The following is a 27,701-nucleotide window of genomic DNA, read 5'->3' as shown; positions in this document are numbered from 1 at the left end:
GTGATTGTGTGTCCAGCACAAGCACTTCACGGAGGACATCCAGACGCGGCAGTACCGGTCCGTCGAGGTCCTGATCGGCGCGGGATACAGCACTCCAGCCGACATCTGGAGCACAGCCTGCATGGTGAGCGCCTCTGTGTGTGTGTGTGTGTGTGTCTCTCAGAGCGCTTCATCTACTCTGTGTCCGCAGGCGTTCGAGCTCGCCACCGGAGACTATCTGTTCGAGCCACACTCGGGGGAAGACTACTCTCGGGATGAAGGTACAGATGTTTACGCTTCTCAGCGCGGGTTCAGAATGGAGGACATGTCACCGCACATTCATATCATATTCAGTCTGAGTAGAGAATCTCTCATTCTGCCAACACTGCGATTTTAACATCATCTCGACTCATTATAGTTTTTCAAACTGGATTCAAATTGCAAAATATATACTCAACAGTCAGACAGTCATCTTAAAGTAAACGCCATCCCTCGTGTGAAGCGGAAACGAGCTGACTGGACATTATCACATGATCACTTAATGAATAAATGTGTATGTGAGAGTGAATGCTTTTATTAAGTAAAGCATGAAAGTGTGAAACATGAATCTACAGTATAACTGAAACAATCAGTTATACAGTTAAAAGCCACTGGACCACAGAATGACACAGAGTGACCAATCACAATCAAGCGTTACACCAGTGACCAATCACAATCGAGCGTTACACCAGTGACCAATCACAATCAAGCATTACACCAGTGACCAATCACAATCGAGCGTTACACCAGTGACCAATCACAATCAAGCATTACACCAGTGACCAATCACAATCGAGCGTTACACCAGTGACCAATCACAATCAAGCATTACACCAGTGACCAATCACAATCAAGCATTACACCAGTGACCAATCACAATCAAGCATTACACCAGTGACCGACCAGTGACCAATCACAATCAAGCATTACACCAGTGACCAATCACAATCGAGCATTACACCAGTGGCCAATCACAATCAAGCGTTACACCAGTGACCAACACCAGTGACCAATCACAATCGAGCATTACACCAGTGACCAATCACAATCGAGCGTTACACCAGTGACCAATCACAATCAAGCATTACACCAGTGACCAATCACAATCGAGCGTTACACCAGTGACCAATCACAATCGAGCATTACACCAGTGACCAATCACAATCGAGCATTACACCAGTGACCAATCACAATCGAGCATTACACCAGTGACCAATCACAATCGAGCGTTACACCAGTGACCAATCACAATCGAGCATTACACCAGTGACCAATCACAATCGAGCGTTACACCAGTGACCAATCACAATCAAGCATTACACCAGTGACCAATCACAATCAAGCATTACACCAGTGACCAATCACAATCAAGCATTACACCAGTGACCGACCAGTGACCAATCACAATCAAGCATTACACCAGTGACCAATCACAATCGAGCATTACACCAGTGGCCAATCACAATCAAGCGTTACACCAGTGACCAACACCAGTGACCAATCACAATCGAGCATTACACCAGTGACCAATCACAATCGAGCATTACACCAGTGACCAATCACAACCAAGCATTACACCAGTGACCAATCACAATCGAGCATTACACCAGTGATCAATCACAACCAAGCATTACACCAGTGACCAATCACAATCGAGCGTTACACCAGTGACCAATCACAATCAAGCATTACATCAGTGACCAATCACAATCCAGCGTTACACCAGTGATCAATCACAATCAAGCATTACACCAGTGGCCAATCACAATCAAGCATTACACCAGTGATCAATCACAATCCAGCGTTACACAGAGACGGTGATCCGCTGTTCAGCCACTCTCTGAGGTACACACGGCTACATGATGAGGTCATGTGACACTAGTATTCCATTCTGAACTCCTCTGATTCTATCACTCGCTCTAACTCTGTTACTCTTCGTTCTGTTCTTGCCTGTCGCTCAAGATGAAGTTTAAAACCCAGCGTAACCGTTAGCATTCAGATGTCAGACTGTGTTTAGAGTGTTTCTGGCTGATCTAAACTCCCGGCTCTCCCGTTTCTCTCTTCCTCTATTTTCCCACCACGCTTCCCTCCTCTTCCTCTTCCTCTTCCTCTTCCTCTTTCTCTCTCCTGTAGATCATATAGCTCACATCATAGAGCTTCTTGGCTGCATTCCTCGACACTTTGCTCTTTCTGGAAAATATTCCCGGGAGTTCTTCAACCGGAGAGGTAGTGTTAGACTCAGAGGGAGCGACGGATGCGAGCGTCCGCCACACACACACACACACACAAACACACACACACACACACACACTGCCGTTACAGGGCTGGATTCTAAAGGGTCATGAAATGCATTTTCACACCTCTTATGTTTTGGAGGTTATAGATTTTTTTTTCACCAAAAAGTTTCAAATATTCGTAGACATGATTTCCTCTCTCAGAAACTCGAGTGAACAGCCGTGCTGTGATCGGTGAACTTCATCAGTGTTCGGAAATGGAACCTGTTTTTCCATTTCATGAGCCTTTAATGGCAGACGTGTGTGTGTGTGAGCTGAGCTGGTGTTACCCAGACGTCAGTGTGTGTGATGGCCGACGCGTCCCTCCGTCCTCCTGCACCACTGCATGAATAACTGATGTTGTGTGTGTGTGTGTGTGTGTGTGTTTGGTGGTCAGACCACATCGCTCTGATTATGGAGTTGCTGGGAAAAATCCCCCGCAAGATCATCGCAGCAGGAAAATACAGCCGTGAGTTCTTCTCAAAGAAAGGTAACCCTAACTCTGCAGTCTGACTCCTGTCTCCTTCAGGACCGTTTCATTTACACCACCAGACCTGTAACCCAGTCTCTCAAATGGGTCTTTTCTTAGCCTTGCAGCAATAATGTGGGTGTGTCTTACAGCAGTAATGTGGGTGTGTCTTACAGCAGTAATGTGGGTGTGTCTTACGGCAATAATGTGGGTGTGTCTTACGGCAGTAATGTGGGTGTGTCTTACAGCAGTAATGTGGGTGTGTCTTACAGCAATAATGTGGGTGTGTCTTACGGCAATAATGTGGGTGTGTCTTACAGCAGTAATGTGGGTGTGTCTTACAGCAATAATGTGGGTGTGTCTTACGGCAGTAAAGTGGGTGTGTCTTACGGCAGTAATGTGGGTGTGTCTTACGGCAGTAATGTGGGTGTGTCTTACGGCAATAATGTGGGTGTGTCTTACTGCAGTAATGTGGGTGTGTCTTACAGCAGTAATGTGGGTGTGTCTTACGGCAGTAATGTGGGTGTGTCTTACGGCAATAATGTGGGTGTGTCTTACGGCAGTAATGTGGGTGTGCCTTACGGCAATAATGTGGGTGTGTCTTACGGCAGTATTGTGGGTGTGTCTTACGGCAGTAATGTGGGCGTGTCTTACGGCAGTAATGTGGGTATGTCTTACGGCAGTAATGTGGGTGTGTCTTACAGCAGTAATGTGGGTGTGTCTTACGGCAGTAATGTGGGTGTGTCTTACGGCAGTAATGTGGGTGTGTCTTACAGCAGTAATGTGGGTGTGTCTTACGGCAGTAATGTGGGTATGTCTTACGGCAGTAATGTGGGTGTGTCTTACAGCAGTAATGTGGGTGTGTCTTACGGCAATAATGTGGCTGTGTCTTACGGCAATAATGTGGGTGTGTCTTACAGCAATAATGTGGGTGTGTCTTGCAGTTATAAAGGGGCAGGTCTTGCAGTAGTAATGGAGGCAGGTCTTTCAGTAATAAAGGGGCGTGTCTTGCAGTAGTAATGGGGCGTGTCTTGCAATAGTAATGGGGGCAGGTCTTGCAGTAATAAAGGAGCGTGTCTTGCAGTAATAAAGGGGGCAGGTCTCGCAGTAATAAAGGGGTGTGTCTTGCAGTAGTAAAGGGGGCAGGGGTTGCAGTAATAAAGGGGGCGGGTCTTGCTGTAGTAATGGGGGCAGGGGTTGCAGAAATAAATGGGCGTGTCTTGCAGTAATAATGGGGGCAGGGGTTGCAGAAATAAATTGGCGTGTCTTGCAGTAATAAAGGGGGCAGGTCTCACAGTAATAAAGGCATGTCTTGCAGTAGTAAAGGGGGCAGGGGTTGCAGTAATAAAGGGGGCGGGTCTTGCTGTAGTAATGGGGGCAGGTCTTGCAGTAATAAAGGGGGGTGTCTTGCAGTAATAAAGGGGGCAGGTCTCGCAGTAATAAAGGGGTGTGTCTTGCAGTTATAAAGGGGGGTGTCTTGCAGTAGTAAAGGGGGCAGGGGTTGCAGTAATAAAGGGGGCGGGTCTTGCTGTAGTAATGGGGGCAGGGGTTGCAGAAATAAATGGGCGTGTCTTGCAGTAATAAAGGGGGCAGGTCTCACAGTAATAAAGGGGCATGTCTTGCAGTAGTAAAGGGGGCAGGGGTTGCAGTAATAAAGGGGGCGGGTCTTGCTGTAGTAATGGGGGCAGGTCTTGCAGTAATAAAGGGGGGTGTCTTGCAGTAGTAAAGGGGGCAGGGGTTGCAGTAATAAAGGGGCGTGTCTTGCAGTAATAAAGGGGGCAGGTCTCGCAGTAATAAAGGGGACAGGTCTTGCAGTAATAAAGGGGTGTGTCTTGCAGTTATAAAGGGGGCAGGGATTGCAGTAATAAAGGGGCGTGTCTTGCAGTAGTAGAGGGGGCAGGGGTTGCAGTAATAAAGGAGGCAGGTCTTGCTGTAGTAATGGGGGCAGGTCTTGCAGTAATAAAGGGGGGTGTCTTGCAGTAGTAAAGGGGGCAGGGGTTGCAGTAATAAAGGGGCGTGTCTTGCAGTAATAAAGGGGGCAGGTCTCGCAGTAATAAAGGGGGCAGGTCTTGCAGTAATAAAGGGGTGTGTCTTGCAGTAATAAAGGGGGCAGGGGTTGCAGTAATAAAGGGGCGTGTCTTGCAGTAGTAGAGGGGGCAGGGGTTGCAGTAATAAAGGAGGCAGGTCTTGCTGTAGTAATGGGGGCGGGGCTTGCAGCTGTGTTTTTCCTGCAGCAGCTGATCTGGCGTCTCTCTCTGCAGGTGAACTGCGGCACATCACGAAACTCAAGCCCTGGACTCTGTTTGATGTGCTGGTGGAAAAGTACGGCTGGTCGGCCGAGGACGCCGGTCACTTCACACACTTCTTGTTGCCCATGCTAGAGATGGTGCCGGAGAAACGGGCCTCTGCTTCAGAGTGCCTCAACCACCCCTGGCTGAACTCGTAGCACTTCTGCCCCTCAGACTCACTGATGCCCCCCTGAGGCCCCATCCGGAACTGCAGCCCACCGTCACTAGAGAACCAGAGACCAGGGGCTTCAGAGAGACGAGGGTGGGCTTCAACACACTCTCACACACACACACACACACACACGGGAGAAACAAGCCTATCTTTATACCTGAAGCTTCATTCACCGTCTTCCTCCACCTCATTCAACAGAATTTTACAGGCTGAACACAGAAAGTGAGATCATTTCACATGATCTGACAGATAAAAAAAGACTTTTGAAATTTTATTTATGATATTTTTATGATAAAACATTTTAAGATGTTTAATTTTAAGAAACGGGACTGAGTGTTTTAGTAAGGTTTATAACTCGTGGAACGAGGCCTTCAGCGAAACTCTTGTGAATGTCCTAGAAAAATAATAATTTACACAGTTGAATGAATTCACACAGAGAGTATGTGAGCAGTCAGTCTGTAATATAGCTATTCGTCTCAGTGACTGAATCTGAGAGTTACTGTTACAACAGTGTGTGTGTATGTGTGTGAGTGACTCAAACTGCTAGTTGATGTTTCTGACATCCAGGAAGCCCACCTGAGACACTCTGCATGAAGCCCCGCCTCGTCTCACCCTACCGTCCAATCAGGTTCTGCAGTGGAGCTGTTTACCTCACACACTCACACACTTACACACACTCACACAGGCTCTGGAAAACATGAATCCAGAAAGAGTTTGTGGAGAGACGCCTGAGACGAACGGATGGATGGACATTTCTGCGTTCATGCCGTTGAGTTCCTTGTCCGGTTTTATGTTTTTACTCTGAGCTTTTAATCCCCAAATCCCGAGGACAACATTCCTGATTCTCCAGCTGATTCTTCTGACTGTCGGCAGGACGGGCGTCTCGGGTTCACGAGGACGCTCTTGTGTTTGTTTGTACGTTTCGTTCAGGGAATTCATGTATAGAGATCCTGCAAACTGTCCAAAAACTAGCAACTGCTTGAGCGCAAGATAAACACGCATCGCTGTTTGGAGACGAGCATCACGGTCGTCATGGAGACGAGCATCACGGCAGCGGTCGTCATGGAGACGAGCGACACGGCGGCAGTCGTCACGGAGACGGGCATCACGGCGGCGGTTGTCATGGAGACGGGCATCACGGCGGCGGTTGTCATGGAGATGAGCGTCACGGCGGCGGTCATCATGGAGACGAGCGACAGTGCCGTTCCCGTGGCCTCACGCTGCTCATCATCATCATCATCACAGTTAGTCCAGTTGCCTATTTTCGCAATAAAAGTAGATGATGAAATATTTTTAAAAATATTTAAATTCGTTTAAGCAGAAAAGAAGTTCTCTGATGTTGTGACAGTGACAGAGTTTAGTCGTAATAAGGTGATTGTGTTTTGTCTACTTCCTGTTTTTGTTTGTTTTTATTGGCTGTCACTTCCTTCATGACATGGACTCGCGCGGCTCTGAGGATCATGTGACAGTCATGGACTTTATTGGACGTTTTTGCAATAATAGTGATTATGATGATGAATTTTTGCAGCGAAAGCCCCTGATGTGTCTCGCAGCCTCGCTGACTGTTCTTCCCAACGTCCCTCGTTTTACATCGAAAGATTTAATAAAATTGTAAATTATTGGATCACGCTGCCTGAACATTTCCACCGTTCTTCTTCTGGTCTATATTTCAGATATCATTCATATTTCCCGTCAGGATGAAGTGAATCCCTGTTACGGTCTGAAATCATCATCAGTGGTTTGGGAAGCACTAACGTTAAACCTTTTAAAGGTCAGCTGTGGGTCAGAGGTCAACTCAAATCAGATGCTCCTCAATGCAAACATGTTCAGTTATGAATGAGAAATATGGAAGCAAAATAATGACAAATGTTTTTGAAACAAAAGCTTGCTGAATTGCACTACTTGAAAAAATAAGCATTGCACTAACCCTGCTTGCATTTTAATGGGTTGTATTTTTAGGGCTTGCATTTTTATGGGCTGAAATTCAACATGGTTGTATATTTAAGCTGTGAATATTTAAATTCCAAACATTTCACACACGTCTCCATTATTAAAAATTCAATAATCCATATTCACCTTTCAGATTTCACTTCCCAAATGTTAATTCTGTTTAAAAATACAACCTATAATATTTGACAGGCAATTATCAGTCCATTTTATTTTGCTTTACAAATTCAGTGGTTCAAATTCGACAGAAAATTCAACATTTGACATCCAGGAACTGCAGGAATATCAGTAGATTACCGATTAATAATCTCCTTCTGCTATTAGTCGCCTGACCAGCAGGGGGCGCAAGCGAAGACTAGAGCAACGGGTGAGAGAGTCACTCATTCATAAAAACTGATTTACAGGAATGGAGCAAGTGGTCAGTATTTGTGATGATTATCAGGGCCAGTATATATATATATATATATATATATATATATATATATATATATATATATATATATGGAAAAGCTGATAAAGACACAAAAGCTGTGTTTACATTGTTTCACAGTTAGTTTTGCACATGTAAGCAGCTTCCTCTACCGTGAACGAGATTCTAATGTTATTCCCCGATGCTGATGTACAGATAAAACGTTAAATCTGAGGTCGTAGACGTATATTTCTCTCGGTTGTTTAGCCTAGTTTTCTTAACTTTATATCGCGGTGCTGCTGCAGAACTGGGGATTCCCTCAATACATCATTCTCCAGGATTCCCCTAGGTATAAAAGACCAAACTCACACCTTATTGGGGATGTAGGCTATACTAGAAATAGGAACGGGCAAGCGGACTCAGAATATGAACGTAAAGCCTTGTTGATTCTTCCGCCTGGCTCCGCTGACTGCGCGCGCACCTCCCCAAACACACGAGGCGTTTATACTCGACGCGCTCGCCGTTGTACTATTCTGTGAACCGACAGGGGCCGACTCGAGTAATTGTCCTCTAACCCATCAGGAATCAGCGGTGAGAAGAAAGGTCCACATGTGACAATGTTTATTTTAGTACAATACCACACTACAAAAAGAATCGTGTAAAATCCAGTAAACCCTGAGATTATTACTTGTGAAATTAGAACAAAATATGTGGATATAGAGGGTTTTCACTACACGTCATCAATCCGGAAGTCGGCCATTTTGGAGGCACTGAACGTAAACAATGCCACTGAACTGAACGGACTCGCAAATTTGGCTGATTATTGCTGCTGAAAATGGTGGAGTTTTGGTCTGTACTAATCGGTCGCACTGGGAAAAAAACATTTCGAGTGCTTTAGACTGTCAGAAGTTAAAGAGAAGAGTGCAAAAAACTGATGAAAGAAGGCGTTTGTGTTTGAGAGAGGCACAGCATCAGCCACATGTGTAAATGAAGCGTTGACTCTGGCTAAAATGTTGACGTAAAGTAGTTCACTATGGCTAAATTCTGTCAGTCCAAATCCGATTATCTTTGCATCCGATTGGAATGTGATCTAAAATGATGTCCACACGGTGCATCGCAACTGTTCAGATCCGATGTGTGTGTCCATGCAGCTCTTTGACAATACGGCAGTGACGTTGCGTTGGAGGGGTTTGCATTTGCAATAGAGATGTTGTCTTATTTAGATTGTACAGCATGGAGATGTGTATCTGCCGCGCTGGACGACTGCGTCTGGAGCATTGGTCTCGAGGCTGGTATGCACAGCTGTTTTTCCGCGCTCTTATCTGCGCCGGTTTCAAAAATAATAATTTTCTGCTCGTCCGGCACTTTGTAACAACACAGCTTTGTTTCGGCAGCGACTTTCAGCATGTTCCCTATAACAGCGTCTGACGTTTACATCTTACGTAGCGTGAGAAAGTCACATAAACCACGCGAAATCCGATCAGAGCGTTCAGACTGAAGCGAATTTCCTGATATGTGATTTGAATAAGATTCCAAACCGCATATGGATGTAGCTTGAAACCAGTGGTGTAGTCTAGTTTTTTGTAGTGAGTATACTGTAATATACCCCCCCCCCCCCCCTATTATTATTAGGCCTACTTGAAGTATACTCTACTGTGCAATAGTAATATATTTCTGTTATAATTTCTTCAAGTTATACCGAACTTTTATTTTGACAGGTTGTCGTAAAGACATTACAGTTTCTATGTGTTTTTATATGAAACGAATGAATGACTTTTATCAAATGAAATGGTGAAATTCTCGTGAAGTGACTCTCATAGCAGCTCTGCGATGAAGTGCACATGTAGTAGTGTTGTCACAGTACCAAAATTTCAGTATTCGGTACCGATACCAGTGAAAATCCACGGTTCTCGGTACCAATTTCGGTACCAAAGCTTAATTTAGATTAAATTTACATATATTAAAGTGTATATCACGGTTACAAAGATGGAAACTGTAGTATTAAAAACACTTTACAATAAGATTCCATTTGTTAGATAACATTAGATAAAAATGACCTAACAATAAACAATAGTTATATACTGTCGCAATTATTCTCCTTTAGGGGTTAATTTAAAAATACATTTTTAAAATCAAAAGTTAACATTATTTCTGTTAACATTATTTAATGCACAATGAATGAAGTGAACAAACATGACCAATCAAGTGTTTGTATTAAATAACATTCACAAACATTAATTAATGTTGTAAAAATATATTGTTCACTCAATGTGTTGATGTTAGATAACGCATTAAGTAATGTTAATGAATGGTATCTTATTGTAGCATTACCAAACTATACAGGAGATAAAATATGTTTTATTTGACTTGACTATACTTTTATTTAATCCAAAACTGTATTCATATTTAACTTTAAAAGGGCTTTTTAAACCTGCTAAGAGTTATCCAGCCAAGAATAAGACTAGAACTGCTTTTCTGACGGACTGATATTAATGACGGCTTTTTATTTCTCATCTCCATAAATATATCTAGTAGTAAAGCTAATGCAAGGGCTAGAAATCAGTTAATAGGCCTATGTCACACTTCCTCGTCGTCATGGAGAGCGCAGTTCGCACAAGCGTTTGTACTCCCGTGGCGTCTGTCGTTGCTATGCATCCATGAACACGCATGGAAAAGCGAGCGCGCCGCTTCTATTATGAGCGCGCTTGCCGCGCGCCATTTGAAATAACGTATCTGCACGCGCAAAAACATCAGCACCACATCAGCAGCAGCACCGCCGATCGCCATCAGCGCTTTTATGAAGAGGACGCAACTGCACGCGCTTCGGGCATGCACGCGCATCAAGTACCGGGTTTGAGAAAACCTGGTACCGTGACGTTTAAAAAAAAATTAGTACCGACTTGGTACCGAAGTACCGGGTCTTTTGACAACACTAACATGTAGTAGCTCATGTCTCAATACAGTGAAACGCTGAAAACACCACGAGCGTGATCACGCGTGCTTCAGTGTGTGTGTGTGTGTGTGTGTGTGTAGTGGAGCACACATAGAGCGCTCATTCATTCCCAGAGACGCGTAGAACAATTGCAGTCTCTTTTAACTTTAATATTCACAGACACTAGTCCATATCGAGATTTGATTCATTGTACAGCCCTACTTTTGATTTATTCATTCAAAAATAGCCATATTCCGTGATGACGTTCTGCTAAGCAAGCTCATTGTGACTGGATTCCGCGATTCGGTGTCGCTTCGCAAACACAGACGGGGTGAATTTATGAATGAAAGTGTGAAAGTTCTGACACAAAACGAAGTTGTTACGCATCCTCACAATTTTTTTAAGTGGGTATACGGAAATCCTTGGCCTTTTCTAGTGGGTATACGGCGTATACGCGCGTATCACGTAGATTACACCACTGCTTGAAACAGATTTCATGTGCTTTTTTGGACTGACAATCTGAACGTAGCCGATGTCGGGATAAGAAATAGAAGGAAGAATTGCAGTAAGGACTAGAGAAGCTAGCTCATTCGGATCTTTACCACATATTAACTTTAGTTTGCAAAATTTCGCGCTCTTTCCTGCTTACTAAGTTCTTCTCTATATGATTTCGCAGCTTCCATGTGTTTTTTTCCATGGTTTATAATCTGCTGTTGTTTACATGCGAGTGCCTCCATAATGACCGCCCAGAATGTGACGTCGGTGAAAACCCTCTACATGTATGTAGGCTATACAACTAAATTAACAATCTCTTAAATATTTTCTAATTTCACTAAACATTTCATTAAGTTTCGTGGACATTTTATAAAACATGGACCTTTATTTTTATTAAAATGGCTTGTGTCTGCTATAGGCTCATTTTGTAAATGTAAGCAACTAATTTAAGACGCACAAACTGGTGCCGGTGCGGTGAGACGGACATGCTCGGCCAGATTCGGCTCGAAGTCGTGCATCTTCGGATGCGGAGCCGCGCGCGCTGTTACAAAAAAAACCGCCCACACCGAAATGACGTCATTTCTGCCCGCTCGTGCGGACGCGGCGAGTATCACGTGATTGTCGACTACAGCGGCAAAACTCCGCTCGGTGCCGCTGGCAACGCTAGAACGCCTCCGCTTTGGGGTTTGTCTGTTGCGAGTGTGTTTAATCTATGTTTTTTTCAACACACACACAGTATAATCATTAGAGATGCACGATTACATTCGGAAATAGACAAACTTTGTTTCCAAATGCCCCAAGCAAAGATATCCTGACAATTTTACAAAATTGTATAAACCCAGCCAGTAGGCTATAATCACAATGAAAACATCCAAAATAAAATATTTACATAACACCTGCAAAGCGTCTAATTTGTAAACAAAATGATTTACGCACTAAATCCAACATAAACTCCGGCACAATTTGCATATTTTGAAACTCTCAAGACAGACGGCACATCCCGAACCTCAGCAATTGGCTGCCGACCGCGTTTTTCGCTTGATATTCGCATAAAGAACTGCAGAACCTTTTGACGCTCTCAACGCTTTCTGCGGTCCGCTGTCAATCCCACAATGCACTGCGCGAGTGTGAAGCTCGACTTCCATAGGTATTAATTGAAAACGCTCGCTCCGTGCCAGTGGACACACACCGTAAACCTAGCTTAACGCGCAAAGTTTCACGCTGAGCGATTCCCAATGAAATACTGGCATAGAGTTGGCCTGACACTGGGCATTCGCACATTTAGGGACCGTCTCTAATGTTACGCACGACACTGGTACACACGTGACGTGTGTCAGACATGATGCTTGAGAATGAGATAATACACTTTTTAGATCATTGATATTAAAATAAATATGAGATTATGCGGTAGGCCTACTAAAAATAGCAATATTTACACGATTTGACAGTTTATTTTATTAAATATCAACTATCTAAAAGGTGAGCATCGTGTCTGACACATACATGAACACTTTACAGCTGGTTTCTCTTCAGATGCTATTGAAGTTAGACACGTGTGTACCAATGTCATAAACCCGGAAACAATTGGCATTTAAAGGTGTGGTTGATTATGATTTCACTTTTCTAACTTCAGTTAGTGTGTAATGTTGATGTTTGAGCATAAACAACATCTGCAGAGTTACAACTCAAACGGCTGGTAGAGACTACAGGACATTCCTCCTGGGTAAGTGACATCACCAACCCTAGAATTTACATAGACCCCGCCCCCTGAACACGATTTATAGATTATCAAGACAGAATATGCTAATCAATGAATAGAAGATAACTCCACATCAGCTTCATAAATTCATCAACTAACCGTTCAGAAATGTCCTGTTGCTTCTACATGTTGTCACTTCTTCTAGAGTCTCTCCATCTTTCTGACTCCGGTTTGGACAGTGTTCAGTGCATGTGTGTGTGAGTGCAGCTCTTGAAGCTCCGCCCCCTGTGCTGGGAGCAGCAGCTCATTTGCATTTAAAGGGACAGACACAAACGGTGCCTTTTTGCTCACCCTCAAAAAGTGACAATATTAACATGCTATATAAAAATATCTGTGGGTATTTTGAGCTAAAGCTTCACACACACACTCTGGGGACATCAGAGACTTATTCTACATCTTCTGAAGAGGGCATTATACCACCGCTTTAAGTGAACATAAAATGGTCAATTCTTTGTAAATATTGAGTAGGAGTAGACCAGGGAGTGGATTAATGGTATTAATATTATAGTAAATATATGAACAATTCAGACTGTTAGTCAATTCATTTTTAATCAAATTACATGTGCTGATTAATCTAATTATAATCACATATCAATATTTGCAGACAAAATAAAAACTAATGCCACAAATAAAGAATTCAAAGAGTTGATATCAGACAGACTTTAGACGACAGTAAATCATACACATAATCACTCGTCATAAAGATTATTAGTGACATTCAGTGTTTCAGACACAGATTTCAGCTTCATTCAAAAACTCATTTTATTAGGTTACTTTTTAAATACTCAAGTATAGTTTCAAGCTGATCTCGTTCCACTCAGTGTTTATAGTGTAACTTTAGTATAAAGAGTAGATTCTCCTCATGCGTTTCTGCTGAGGCTCATCACACACGAGAACTGGTCCATCATCATGACACACACACACACACACACACACACACAGACACACACAGGTGTTCACACTCCTCTCAGGGAAACGCGCACCTCACACACACACACATTCACACTCCTCTCAGGGAAACGCCACACACACACACACACACACACACACACACACACACACACACACACACACACACACACACACACACACACACACACACACACACACACACACACACACACACACACACACACACAGGTGTTCACACTCCTCTCAGGGAAACGCCACACACACACTCTCACACACACACACAGGTGTTCACACTCCTCTCAGGGAAACGCCACACACACACACACACAGGTGTTCACACTCCTCTCAGGGAAACGCCACACACACACACACACACACACACACACACACACACACACAGGTGTTCACACTCCTCTCAGGGAAACGCCACACACACACACACACACACAGGTGTTCACACTCCTCTCAGGGAAACGCCACACACACACACACACACACACACACACACACACACACACACACACACACACACACACGTGTTCACACTCCTCTCGGGGTCTTGAAGTTCATGCCGACCGGAGGCTGCGTGACCTGGAGATTCGACAGGCTCCCGAAGTCCTGCGGGAACAGAAACGGGTCAGTGACATCTGTTCAACTGGGTCCACACACACACACACACACACACACACACACACACACACACACACACACACACACACAGAACCAGGTTAGTGACATCTGTTCAACTGGGTACACACACACACACACACTGAACAGAACCGGGTTAGTGACATCTGTTCAACTGGGTCCACACACACACACACACACACACACACACACTCTGAACAGAACCGGGTTAGTGACATCTGTTCAACTGGGTCCACACACACACACACACGCTGAACAGAACCGGGTCAGTTCATCTGAGCTACAGCTGATAGAGGTGAGGGACAGTACTCGAGTGTGAAGGCCACAAGCAATCATGAAAACCATGATCACACAAAACAACATAATTTCTCTCTTTTTCTGATTGGTTATTGCAGTATTGGGGGCGGTTCCTGAGATCTGATTGGTTATTGCAGTATTGGGGGCGGTTCCTGAGATCTGATTGGTTATTGCAGTATTGGGGGCGGTTCCTGAGATCTGATTGGTTATTGCAGTATTGGGGGCGGTTCCTGAGATCTGATTGGTTATTGCAGTATTCTTCCAGACCGGAGAAATGGTCAGCCTGGATTGTAAGCCTGGAGTCACAGTGATCATGAAATGCAGTGAGTGTGAGATACACTATAATGATGAGAACAGGATAATCCTCTGAGCTTCAGTTCTTCAGCGCTGGTAAAGGAAGAGTGTGTTCACGAGTTACTCAGACTAGCACGCTCATATTCACGAGTTACACAGACTAGCACGCTCATATTCACGAGTTACACAGACTAGCACGTTCACGAGTTACGCACAGACTAGCACGTTCACGAGTTACGCACAGACTAGCACGCTCATATTCACGAGTTACGCAGACTAGCACGTTCACGAGTTACGCAGACTAGCACGCATTACGCAGACTAGCACGCTCACGCGTTACGCAGACTAGCACGCTCACGAGTTACGCAGACTAGCACGCTCACGAGTTACGCAGACTAGCACGCTCACGAGTTACGCAGACTAGCACGCTCACGAGTTACGCAGACTAGCACGTTCACGAGTTACGCAGACTAGCACGCTCATATTCACGAGTTACAGACTAGCACGCTCATATTCACGAGTTACGCAGACTAGCACGTTCACGAGTTACGCAGACTAGCACGTTCACGAGTTACGCAGACTAGCACGCTCACGAGTTACAGACTAGCACGTTCACGAGTTACGCAGACTAGCACGCTCACGAGTTACGCAGACTAGCACGTTCACGAGTTACTCAGACTAGCACGTTCACGAGTTACGCAGACTAGCACGTTCACGAGTTACTCAGACTAGCACGCTCATATTCACGAGTTACAGACTAGCACGTTCACGAGTTACGCAGACTAGCACGTTCACGAGTTACGCAGACTAGCACGTTCACGAGTTACGCAGACTAGCACGTTCACGAGTTACGCAGACTAGCAGGCTCACGAGTTACACAGACTAGCACGTTCACGAGTTACGCAGACTAGCACGTTCACGAGTTACTCAGACTAGCACGCTCATATTCACGAGTTACAGACTAGCACGTTCACGAGTTACGCAGACTAGCACGTTCACGAGTTACGCAGACTAGCACGTTCACGAGTTACGCAGACTAGCACGTTCACGAGTTACGCAGACTAGCACGCTCACGAGTTACGCAGACTAGCACGTTCACGAGTTACGCAGACTAGCACGCTCACGAGTTACGCAGACTAGCACGTTCACGAGTTACGCAGACTAGCACGTTCACGAGTTACGCAGACTAGCACGCTCATATTCACGAGTTACAGACTAGCACGTTCACGAGTTACGCAGACTAGCACGTTCACGAGTTACGCAGACTAGCACGCTCACGAGTTACGCAGACTAGCACGTTCACGAGTTACGCAGACTAGCACGCTCACGAGTTACGCAGACTAGCACGTTCACGAGTTACTCAGACTAGCACGCTCACGAGTTACGCAGACTAGCACGTTCACGAGTTACTCAGACTAGCACGTTCACGAGTTACGCAGACTAGCACGTTCACGAGTTACTCAGACTAGCACGCTCATATTCACGAGTTACAGACTAGCACGTTCACGAGTTACGCAGACTAGCACGTTCACGAGTTACGCAGACTAGCACGTTCACGAGTTACGCAGACTAGCACGTTCACGAGTTACAGACTAGCACGTTCACGAGTTACGCAGACTAGCACGTTCACGAGTTACGCAGACTAGCACGCTCACGAGTTACGCAGACTAGCACGTTCACGAGTTACGCAGACTAGCACGTTCACGAGTTACGCAGACTAGCACGCTCATATTCACGAGTTACAGACTAGCACTTTCACGAGTTACGCAGACTAGCACGTTCACGAGTTACGCAGACTAGCACGCTCACGAGTTACGCAGACTAGCACGCTCACGAGTTACGCAGACTAGCACGCTCACGAGTTACGCAGACTAGCACGCTCACGAGTTACGCAGACTAGCACGCTCACGAGTTACGCAGACTAGCACGCTCCCGTTCATGCACGCATTCGCACCCTGTTCTGCAGATGTAAGTTGCATGTTTATTTTAATGTAGTCTATATGTGACCCTGGACCACTAAACCAGTCACATGGGTCAATCTTTTGCAATGGAGATTTAAACATCATCTGAAAGCTGAATGAATACAGTGAGGAAAATAAGTATTTGAACACCCTGCTATTTTGCAAGTTCTCCCACTTGGAAATCATGGAGGGGTCTGAAATTGTCATCGTAGGTGCATGTCCACTGTGAGAGACATAATCTAAAAAAAAATATCCAGAAATCACAATATATGATTTTTTAACTATTTATTTGTATGATACAGCTGCAAATAAGTATTTGAACACCTGTCTATCAGCTAGAATTCTGACCCTCAAAGACCTGTTAGTCTGCCTTTAAAATGTCCACCTCCACTCCATTTATTATCCTAAATTAGATGCACCTGTTTGAGGTCGTTAGCTGCATAAAGACACCTGTCCACCCCATACAATCAGTAAGAATCCAACTACTAACATGGCCAAGACCAAAGAGCTGTCCAAAGACACTAGAGACAAAATTGTACACCTCCACAAGGCTGGAAAGGGCTACGGGGAAATTGCCAAGCAGCTTGGCGAAAAAAGGTCCACTGTTGGAGCAATCATTAGAAAATGGAAGAAGCTAAACATGACTGTCAATCTCCCTCGGACTGGGGCTCCATGCAAGATCTCACCTCGTGGGGTCTCAATGATCCTAAGAAAGGTGAGAAATCAGCCCAGAACTACACGGGAGGAGCTGGTCAATGACCTGAAAAGAGCTGGGACCACCGTTTCCAAGTTTACCGTTGGTAATACACTAAGACGTCATGGTTTGAAATCATGCATGGCACGGAAGGTTCCCCTGCTTAAACCAGCACATGTCAAGGCCCGTCTTAAGTTTGCCAATGACCATTTGGATGATCCAGAGGAGTCATAAGAGAAAGTCATGTGGTCAGATGAGACCAAAATAGAACTTTTTGGTCATAATTCCACTAAACGTGTTTGGAGGAAGAAGAATGATGAGTACCATCCCAAGAACACCATCCCTACTGTGAAGCATGGCGGTGGTAGCATCATGCTTTGGGGGTGTTTTTCTGCACATGGGACAGGGCGACTGCACTGTATTAAGGAGAGGATGACCGGGGCCATGTATTGCGAGATTTTGGGGAACAACCTCCTTCCCTCAGTTAGAGCATTGAAGATGGGTCGAGGCTGGGTCTTCCAACATGACAATGACCCGAAGCACACAGCCAGGATAACCAAGGAGTGGCTCTGTAAGAAGCATATCAAGGTTCTGGCGTGGCCTAGCCAGTCTCCAGACCTAAACCCAATAGAGAATCTTTGGAGGGAGCTCAAACTCCGTGTTTCTCAGCGACAGCCCAGAAACCTGACTGATCTAGAGAAGATCTGTGTGGAGGAGTGGGCCAAAATCCCTCCTGCAGTGTGTGCAAACCTGGTGAAAAACTACAGGAAACGTTTGACCTCTGTAATTGCAAACAAAGGCTACTGTACCAAATATTAACATTGATTTTCTCAGGTGTTCAAATACTTATTTGCAGCTGTATCATACAAATAAATAGTTAAAAAATCATATATTGTGATTTTTTTTTTAGATTATGTCTCTCACAGTGGACATGCACCTACGATGACAATTTCAGACCCCTCCATGATTTCCAAGTGGGAGAACTTGCAAAATAGCAGGGTGTTCAAATACTTATTTTCCTCACTGTATATATTTTCACTGATGTAAGGTTTGCTAGGATAGGACAATATTTGGCTGAGGTGCAACTATTAGAACATCTGGAATCTGAGGGTGCAAAAAAATAAAATAAAATAATAATAATAATAATTCGAAACATTGAGAAAATCACCGTTAGAGTTGAGCATTTCTGTTGGCGATTGTGAACATCAATGGTTGTGATATCCTAACCTAACCCAGACTGACAGGTGAACAGCGGAGCGGGTGCTAATGCTAACGCTAGCGAGCGGTTGTGTGAAAGATTCAGGGTCTGTCAGGAACAGAGTCCAGCAAACACGGGAAACACTTTCAGTTTCTCTCCCTGTGCTTCGATGACCTGGAGACGACACTCCACAGTCACTTTCGAGACAGGTCACGTGATCTACCGCAGAGGATCATGGGTAGGGTTAGAGTGACTCTCACCAGAAGCTTGAGCATCTCCTTGGTGTCGGTGTCGACCTCGATGATCTCCTGATCCAGAGCCGAAACCTGCGGGAAACACATCACATGACCACACCGTTACATCACATGACCACACCTTTACATCACATGACCACACCGAGCTAATACCACTCAAACACAATATTAAACACTTATTAACAGATTAAGCTACAATTAAATATATAAATATTGGTTGAAAAACTTGAAACGAAAAATAGAAATGTTGTCTTGGCAATAAGTTAAACTACACAAGTTCACCTTTTACCTAGAAATCAATCAATTAAACCTAACTAGCAATAATAATAAACACTAATAAAAGTGACAAAACTACTAAAAATGTAACAAAAATGAAAATGTACACTAAATATAGAACATGTACATAAACATGACAAGCTAAAGCTAATTCTCAACATTAATAAAACTAAAATAAGTCTATGTCCGAAACCGCTCCCTGTACACTATATAGTGCACTATATCGGTGTCGGCCATTTTGTAGTCCGAGTGAAAGTCATCTTTCACTACTTTTACCCACAATCCTCTCTGATTTCTGCTTTAACAATTATTTCATGCTAGTTTTGAAGGGTTTTTCTACCTTTTTTAAAATTAATCATTACTTGAATAAAACATTAAAAGCCGTTTCTGCGATACGTTAGCGTGCGAGTTCACTCCGCGCAGAGCTAGTGCACTAACGCCACACACTACACAGTGAGCGGTTTCGGACACAGCGTAAGACTCTGTTGCAGTAACAAAACCTGACAGGTTGGATCAGGTTTTCAGGGGCTAGCGCGGCGTTTGAAGAGCAGAGCGGGTGCTAATGCTAATGCTAGCGAGCGGTTGTGTGAAAGATTCAGGGTCTGTCAGGAACAGAGTCCAGCAAACACGGGAAACACTTTCAGTTTCTCTCCCTGTGCTTCGATGACCTGGAGACGACACTCCACAGTCACTTTCGAGACAGGTCACGTGACCGCCGCAGTGCATGATGGGAAGGCTCACCTCGGGCACGTAGTTGTCCCTGCGCTCGCGCTCCTCCTCCTGCAGTTTGATGGAGATGCCGCGCACAGGCCCTCGCTGGATGCGCTTCATCAGGTGCGTCACGTACCTGGGGGGACAGGAAGTGACATCAGCGCCGGGCTGTCACCTGACTGTCCCGGACTCAGTCTCCCAGCATGCACTGCTCTCGCTCACCCAGCGATCTTGTTGCGCAGCTTCTTGCTGGGGATGATGGCGATCTCCTCACACACACGCTTGTTGGTGTGGAAGTCGTTGCCCAGACGGGTGTAGTACTTCTCTATGATGACCCGCGCGGCCTTCTTCACCGTCTTCGTGCGCACGCGCCCCTGCACCACAGAAGAAGAGGAGCGTCAGAACACACACACACACACACACACACACACACACCACAGAAGAAGAGGAACATCAGAACACACACCACAGAAGAAGAGGAGCGTCAGAACACACACACACACACTACAGAAGAAGAGGAGCGTCAGAACACACACACACACACACCACAGAAGAAGAGGAGCGTCAGAACACACACACACACACTACAGAAGAAGAGGAACATCAGAACACACACACACACACACACACACGCAGAAGAGGAACATCAGAACACACACACACACACACAGAAGAGGAACATCAGAACACACACACACACACACACACACACACACACACACAGAAGAGGAACATCAAAACACACACACACACCACAGAAGAAGAGGAGCGTCAGAACACACACTCAGAAGAGGAACATCAGAACACACACACACACACACCACAGAAGAAGAGGAACATCAGAACACACACCACAGAAGAACATCAAAACACACACACACAACAGAAGAACATCAGAACACACACCACAAAAGAACATCAGAACACACACACACACACCACAGAAGAACATCAGAACACACACACACACACACACACACACACCACAGAGGAACATCAGAACACACACACACCACAGAAGAACATCAGAACACACACTCAGAAGAGGAACATCAGAACACACACACACACACTACAGAAGAAGAGGAACATCAGAACACACACACACACACACACACCACAGAAGAACATCAGAACACACACACACACACACACCACAGAAGAACATCAGAACACACACACACACACACACACACACCACAGAAGAACATCAGAACACACACACACACACACACACTACAGAAGAAGAGGAACATCAGAACACACACACCACAGAAGAACATCAGAACACACACACACACACACACACACCACAGAAGAACATCAGAACACACACACACACCACAGAAGAACATCAGAACACACACACACACACACCACAGAAGAACATCAGAACACACACACACACACACACCACAGAAGAACATCAGAACACACACACACACACACACACACACCACAGAAGAACATCAGAACACACACACACACACACACACACACACACCACAGAAGAACATCAGAACACACACACACACACCACAGAAGAACATCAGAACACACACACACACACACCACAGAAGAACATCAGAACACACACACACACACACACACCACAGAAGAACATCAGAACACACACACACACCACAGAAGAACATCAGAACACACACACCACAGAAGAACATCAGAACACACACACACACACACACACACACACACCACAGAAGAAGAGGAACATCAGAACAGACACACACACACATACACACCACAGCAGAAGAGGAACATCAGAACACACACACACACACACCACAGAAGAACATCAGAACACACACACACACACACACCACAGAAGAACATCAGAACACACACACCACAGAAGAACATCAGAACACACACACACACACACACACACACCACAGCAGAAGAGGAACATCAGAACAGACACACACACACACACACACACACACACACACCACAGGAGAAGAGGAACATCAGAACAGACACACACACACACACACACACACACACACACACACCACAGCAGAAGAGGAACATCAGAACACACACACACCACAGAAGAACATCAGAACACACACACACACCACAGCAGAAGAGGAACATCAGAACAGACACACACACACACACACACACCACAGCAGAAGAGGAACATCAGAACAGACACACACACACACACACACACACACACACACACACACACACACACACACACCACAGCAGAAGAGGAACATCAGAACACACACACACACAGAACACCAGCCATCAGTAACACTCACTCTACAGCTCCTTCACGTACACACACACTCGGTCTGCCGGCAGCAGTGCATTATGGGCCGGTATCAGATCTGATCAGCTGTATTGATTAGCTCTCATCAGGGGAACACACGCGCGCGCAGCGGTTACTGAGATCACGCGCTTCTAATAACGCGCTTCATCCGTCGCGTCATACTCACACACACGCGCGCAACCCAGTCCCTACACACCGCGCGAGAGTTCACACTGATGAGCAGAGCAGAGCAGCGCGAGGATTACAGCAGATTCACCGAGAGAGGACAGTCGGATACCCACCATGATGATGCGGGGAGCGGAAGAGGAGGAAGAAGAGCGCGGCCGGAAGCGGAAGAGCCGCACAGGCGCGAGCGCCACTCACTGGCCTCTAGCGGTGGAGGCGCGACACTTCAGCTCGATCATAAACACACACACACACACACACACACATAAACACACGGGTTATTAAACACACACGCTATCCACAGCTCACACCAAAATACGCAGTAAATCATTATAAACACAGAACTCCTTCAAGAAGCTGCAGAGTTACTTCAATGAGCTTTAATCAATGTACGTTTCTGAAATCCATAACTTAGTCACCTCTGATAACAGATCACTCTAAATCATAATGTGGCATTTTCTGTAAAGTGAGTTTTGTGAAATGGGCTTTACAAACAAATGTGAATAAATTTTTTTTTTTTTTTTAATAAAGCCAGCACCGTCTTGTAGTATTAATGTGCTAATCTTTGTGTTTTTCTTGTGCATCTAAACATCATATTTGTGCAGTATAAACTATAAATCTGTTCTTTCATCTCTAACCAGCATCAACAGAACAAGATGGGGTTCCCCTCCACATCTGGGTCAGGTCCGTCCGGTTCCCCTCCACATCTGGGTCATACCCGTCTGGTTCCCCTCCACATCTGGGTCAGGTCCGTCCGGTTCCCCTCCACATCTGGGTCAGGTCCGTCCGGTTCCCCTCCACATCTGGGTCATACCCGTCTGGTTCCCCTCCACATCTGGGTCAGGTCCGTCCGGTTCCCCTCCACATCTGGGTCAGGTCCGTCCGGTTCCCCTCCACATCTGGGTCAGGTCCGTCCGGTTCCCCTCCACATCTGGGTCAGGTCCGTCCGGTTCCCCTCCACATCTGGGTCAGGTCCGTCCGGTTCCCCTCCACATCTGGGTCAGGTCCGTCCGGTTCCCCTCCACATCTGGGTCATACCCGTCTGGTTCCCCTCCACATCTGGGTCAGGTCCGTCCGGTTCCCCTCCACATCTGGGTCAGGTCCGTCCGGTTCCCCTCCACATCTGGGTCATACCCGTCTGGTTCCCCTCCACATCTGGGTCAGGTCCGTCCGGTTCCCCTCCACATCTGGGTCAGGTCCGTCCGGTTCCCCTCCACATCTGGGTCATACCCGTCTGGTTCCCCTCCACATCTGGGTCAGGTCCGTCCGGTTCCCCTCCACATCTGGGTCAGGTCCATCCGGTTCCCCTCCACATCTGGGTCAGGTCCGTCCGGTTCCCCTCCACATCTGGGTCAGATCCGTCCGGTTCCCCTCCACATCTGGGTCAGATCCGTCCGGTTCCCCTCCACATCTGGGTCGGTTCCCCTCCACATCTGGGTCAGATCCGTCTGGTTCCCCTCCACATCTGGGTCAGGTCCGTTCGGTTCCCCTCCACATCTGGGTCAGGTCCGTCCGGTTCCCCTCCACATCTGGGTCAGGTCCGTCCGGTTCCTCTCCACATCTGGGTCAGGTCCGTCCGGTTCCCCTCCACATCTGGGTCAGATCCGTCCGGTTCCCCTCCACATCTGGGTCAGGTCCGTCCGGTTCCCCTCCACATCTGGGTCAGGTCCGTCCGGTTCCTCTCCACATCTGGGTCAGATCCGTCCGGTTCCCCTCCACATCTGGGTCGGTTCCCCTCCACATCTGGGTCAGATCCGTCTGGTTCCCCTCCACATCTGGGTCAGGTCCGTTCGGTTTCCCTCCACATCTGGGTCAGGTCCGTCCGGTTCCCCTCCACATCTGGGTCAGGTCCGTCCGGTTCCTCTCCACATCTGGGTCAGGTCCGTCCGGTTCCCCTCCACATCTGGGTCAGATCCGTCCGGTTCCCCTCCACATCTGGGTCAGGTCCGTCCGGTTCCCCTCCACATCTGGGTCGGTTCCCCTCCACATCTGGGTCAGATCCGTCTGGTTCCCCTCCACATCTGGGTTAGGTCCGTCCGGTTCCCCTCCACATCTGGGTCAGGTCCGTCCGGTTCCCCTCCACATCTGGGTTAGGTCCGTCCGGTTCCCCTCCACATCTGGGTCAGGTCCGTCCGGTTCCCCTCCACATCTGGGTCAGGTCCGTCCAGTTCCCCTCCACATCTGGGTCGGTTCCCCTCCACATCTGGGTCAGGTCCGTCCGGGTCCCCTCCACATCTGGGTCAGGTCCGTCCGGTTCCTTTCCACATCTGGGTCAGGTCCGTCCGGTTCCCCTCCACATCTGGGTCGGTTCCCCTCCAAATCTGGGTCAGGTCCGTCCGGTTCCCCTCCACATCTGGGTCAGATCCGTCCGGTTCCCCTCCACATCTGGGTCAGGTCCGTCCGGTTCCCCTCCACATCTGGGTCGGTTCCCCTCCACATCTGGGTCAGATCCGTCTGGTTCCCCTCCACATCTGGGTCAGGTCCGTCCGGTTCCCCTCCACATCTGGGTCAGATCCGTCTGGTTCCCCTCCACATCTGGATCAGATGTCTAGTTCCCCTCCACATCTGGGTCAGACCCATCAGTCTGGTTCCCCTCCACATCTGGGTCAGGTCCGTCCGGTTCCCCTCCACATCTGGGTCAGACCCGTCTGGTTCCCCTCCACATGTGGGTCAGGTCCGTCTGGTTCCCCTCCACATCTGGGTCAGATCCGTCCGGTTCCCCTCCACATCTGGGTCAGATCCGTCTGGTTCCTCTCCACATCTGGATCAGATCCATCTGGTTCCCCTCCACATCTGGGTCAGATCCGTCTGGTTCTCCTCCACATCTGGGTCAGATCCGTCTGGTTCCTCTCCACATCTGGATCAGATCCGTCTGGTTCCCCTCCACATCTGGGTCAGATCCGTCTGGTTCCCCTCCACATCTGGGTCAGATCCGTCTGGTTCCTCTCCACATCTGGGTCAGATCCGTCTGGTTCCACTCCACATCTGGATCAGATCCGTCTGGTTCCCCTCCACATCTGGGTCAACACATCTGGGTCAGGTCCGTCTGGTTCCCCTCCACATCTGGGTCAGACCCGTCTGGTTCCCTTCCACATCTGGGTCAGACCCGTCTGAAGCTGAAGTGTTGAGATCTCAGGTCTACTGGACCTTGGCAGTTTCACTCATTCTGTATGTAATTATGAGGAGCAAATGCTTCGTTTGGTGAGTTGTTCTGCAGTAATGTGTGTTAGATCAGCTCGTCTGCTGGATCTGAGCACACACACTTTCTGTAGCATCCAAAACATTTACTACGTCACACACACACACACACACACTGTGGAGAGCAGTCGAGCGCTGCACTGTCTGACACACACACACACACACACACACACTTGTGTATTGTTTAGCATGGATAACCGGGTTTATACTAATACTGTAAAAGTGTAATCCCAGGACTACAGTCAGAGTCAGGGTGATATCTCTCTTATCTAATATCTTTATCTCTTTAATTGTTACTCAGATTACAGATATAAGATATCCCAAACACAGATATAAGATATCCCAAACACAGATATAAGATATCCCAAACACAGATATAAGATATCCCAAACACAGATATAAGATATCCCAAACACAGATATAAGATATCCCTAACACAGATATAAGATATCCCAAACACAGATATAAGATATCCCAAACACAGATATAAGATACCCCTAACACAGATATAAGATATCCCAAACACAGATATAAGATATCCCTAACACAGGTATAAGATATCCCTAACACAGGTATAAGATATCCCAAACACAGATATAAGATATCCCAAACACAGATATAAGATATCCCAAACACAGATATAAGATATCCCAAACACAGATATAAGATATCCCAAACACAGATATAAGATATCCCAAACAAAGATATAAGATATCCCAAACACAGGTATAAGATATCCCAAACACAGGTATAAGATATCCCAAACACAGATATAAGATATCCCAAACACAGATATAAGATATCCCTAACACAGATATAAGATATCCCAAACACAGGTATAAGATATCCCAAACACAGGTATAAGATATCCCAAACACAGGTATAAGATATCCCAAACACAGATATAAGATATCCCAAACACAGGTATAAGATATCCCAAACACAGATATAAGATATCCCTAACACAGATATAAGATATCCCAAACACAGGTATAAGATATCCCAAACACAGATATAAGATATCCCAAACACAGATATAAGATATCCCAAACACAGGTATAAGATATCCCAAACACAGATATAAGATATCCCAAACACAGATATAAGATATCCCTAACACAGATATAAGATATCCCAAACACAGGTATAAGATATCCCAAACACAGATATAAGATATCCCTAACACAGATATAAGATATCCCAAACACAGATATAAGATATCCCAAACACAGGTATAAGATATCCCTAACACAGGTATAAGATATCCCTAACACAGGTATAAGATATCCCAAACACAGATATAAGATATCCCTAACACAGATATAAGATATCCCAAACACAGGTATAAGATATCCCAAACACAGGTATAAGATATCCCAAACACAGGTATAAGATATCCCTAACACAGGTATAAGATATCCCAAACACAGATATAAGATATCCCTAACACAGATATAAGATATCCCAAACACAGGTATAAGATATCCCAAACACAGGTATAAGATATCCCTAACACAGGTATAAGATATCCCAAACACAGATATAAGATATCCCAAACACAGGTATAAGATATCCCAAACACAGATATAAGATATCCCAAACACAGATATAAGATATCCCTAACACAGATATAAGATATCCCAAACACAGGTATAAGATATCCCTAACACAGGTATAAGATATCCCAAACACAGATATAAGATATCCCTAACACAGGTATAAGATATCCCAAACACAGATATAAGATATCCCTAACACAGATATAAGATATCCCAAACACAGGTATAAGATATCCCTAACACAGATATAAGATATCCCAAACACAGGTATAAGATATCCCAAACACAGATATAAGATATCCCTAACACAGGTATAAGATATCCCTAACACAGGTATAAGATATCCCTAACACAGATATAAGATATCCCAAACACAGGTATAAGATATCCCTAACACAGATATAAGATATCCCAAACACAGATATAAGATATCCCTAACACAGGTATAAGATATCCCAAACACAGATATA

General features: G+C 45.8%; 2 protein-coding genes across 3 annotated transcripts in view; one reads left to right on the top strand and one right to left on the bottom strand.

Moving 5' to 3' along the window:
• srpk2 (SRSF protein kinase 2) overlaps positions 1-6,844 on the top strand; it is a 64,349-nt gene extending 57,505 nt beyond the window's left edge. Inside the window, exons 11-15 of the mRNA XM_084095245.1 lie at positions 17-124; positions 191-260; positions 2,152-2,244; positions 2,689-2,781; positions 5,022-6,844. Coding sequence (XP_083951371.1) covers positions 17-124; positions 191-260; positions 2,152-2,244; positions 2,689-2,781; positions 5,022-5,206 — 549 coding nt within the window. The 3' untranslated portion in view covers positions 5,207-6,844. The remainder of the gene's footprint in view (positions 1-16; positions 125-190; positions 261-2,151; positions 2,245-2,688; positions 2,782-5,021) is intronic.
• Positions 1-22,734, bottom strand: part of LOC311070955 (small ribosomal subunit protein eS17) — a 39,750-nt gene extending 17,016 nt beyond the window's left edge. The window contains exons 1-6 of one of the 2 annotated variants that reach the window (XM_084095131.1): positions 22,591-22,734; positions 20,230-20,381; positions 20,038-20,143; positions 19,027-19,092; positions 14,213-14,292; positions 13,714-13,756 (exon numbers count right to left, since the gene is read on the bottom strand). In XM_084095131.1, the coding sequence (XP_083951257.1) occupies positions 14,215-14,292; positions 19,027-19,092; positions 20,038-20,143; positions 20,230-20,381; positions 22,591-22,593 (405 nt within the window). In that variant the 5' untranslated portion in view covers positions 22,594-22,734 and the 3' untranslated portion in view covers positions 13,714-13,756; positions 14,213-14,214. Of the gene's footprint in view, positions 1-13,292; positions 13,757-14,212; positions 14,293-19,026; positions 19,093-20,037; positions 20,144-20,229; positions 20,382-22,590 lie in introns of those variants that run through there. The other variant, XM_084095130.1, reaches the window with a different exon arrangement.
• Positions 22,735-27,701: the final 4,967 nt, after the last annotated feature.

This window comes from Abramis brama (genome assembly GCF_963993115.1).
Source record: "Abramis brama genome assembly, chromosome: 20".
NCBI lineage: Eukaryota > Metazoa > Chordata > Actinopteri > Cypriniformes > Leuciscidae > Abramis > Abramis brama.
Note: the sequence above shows the minus strand (reverse complement) of the source record. Positions and strands in the feature narration are given on the sequence as shown.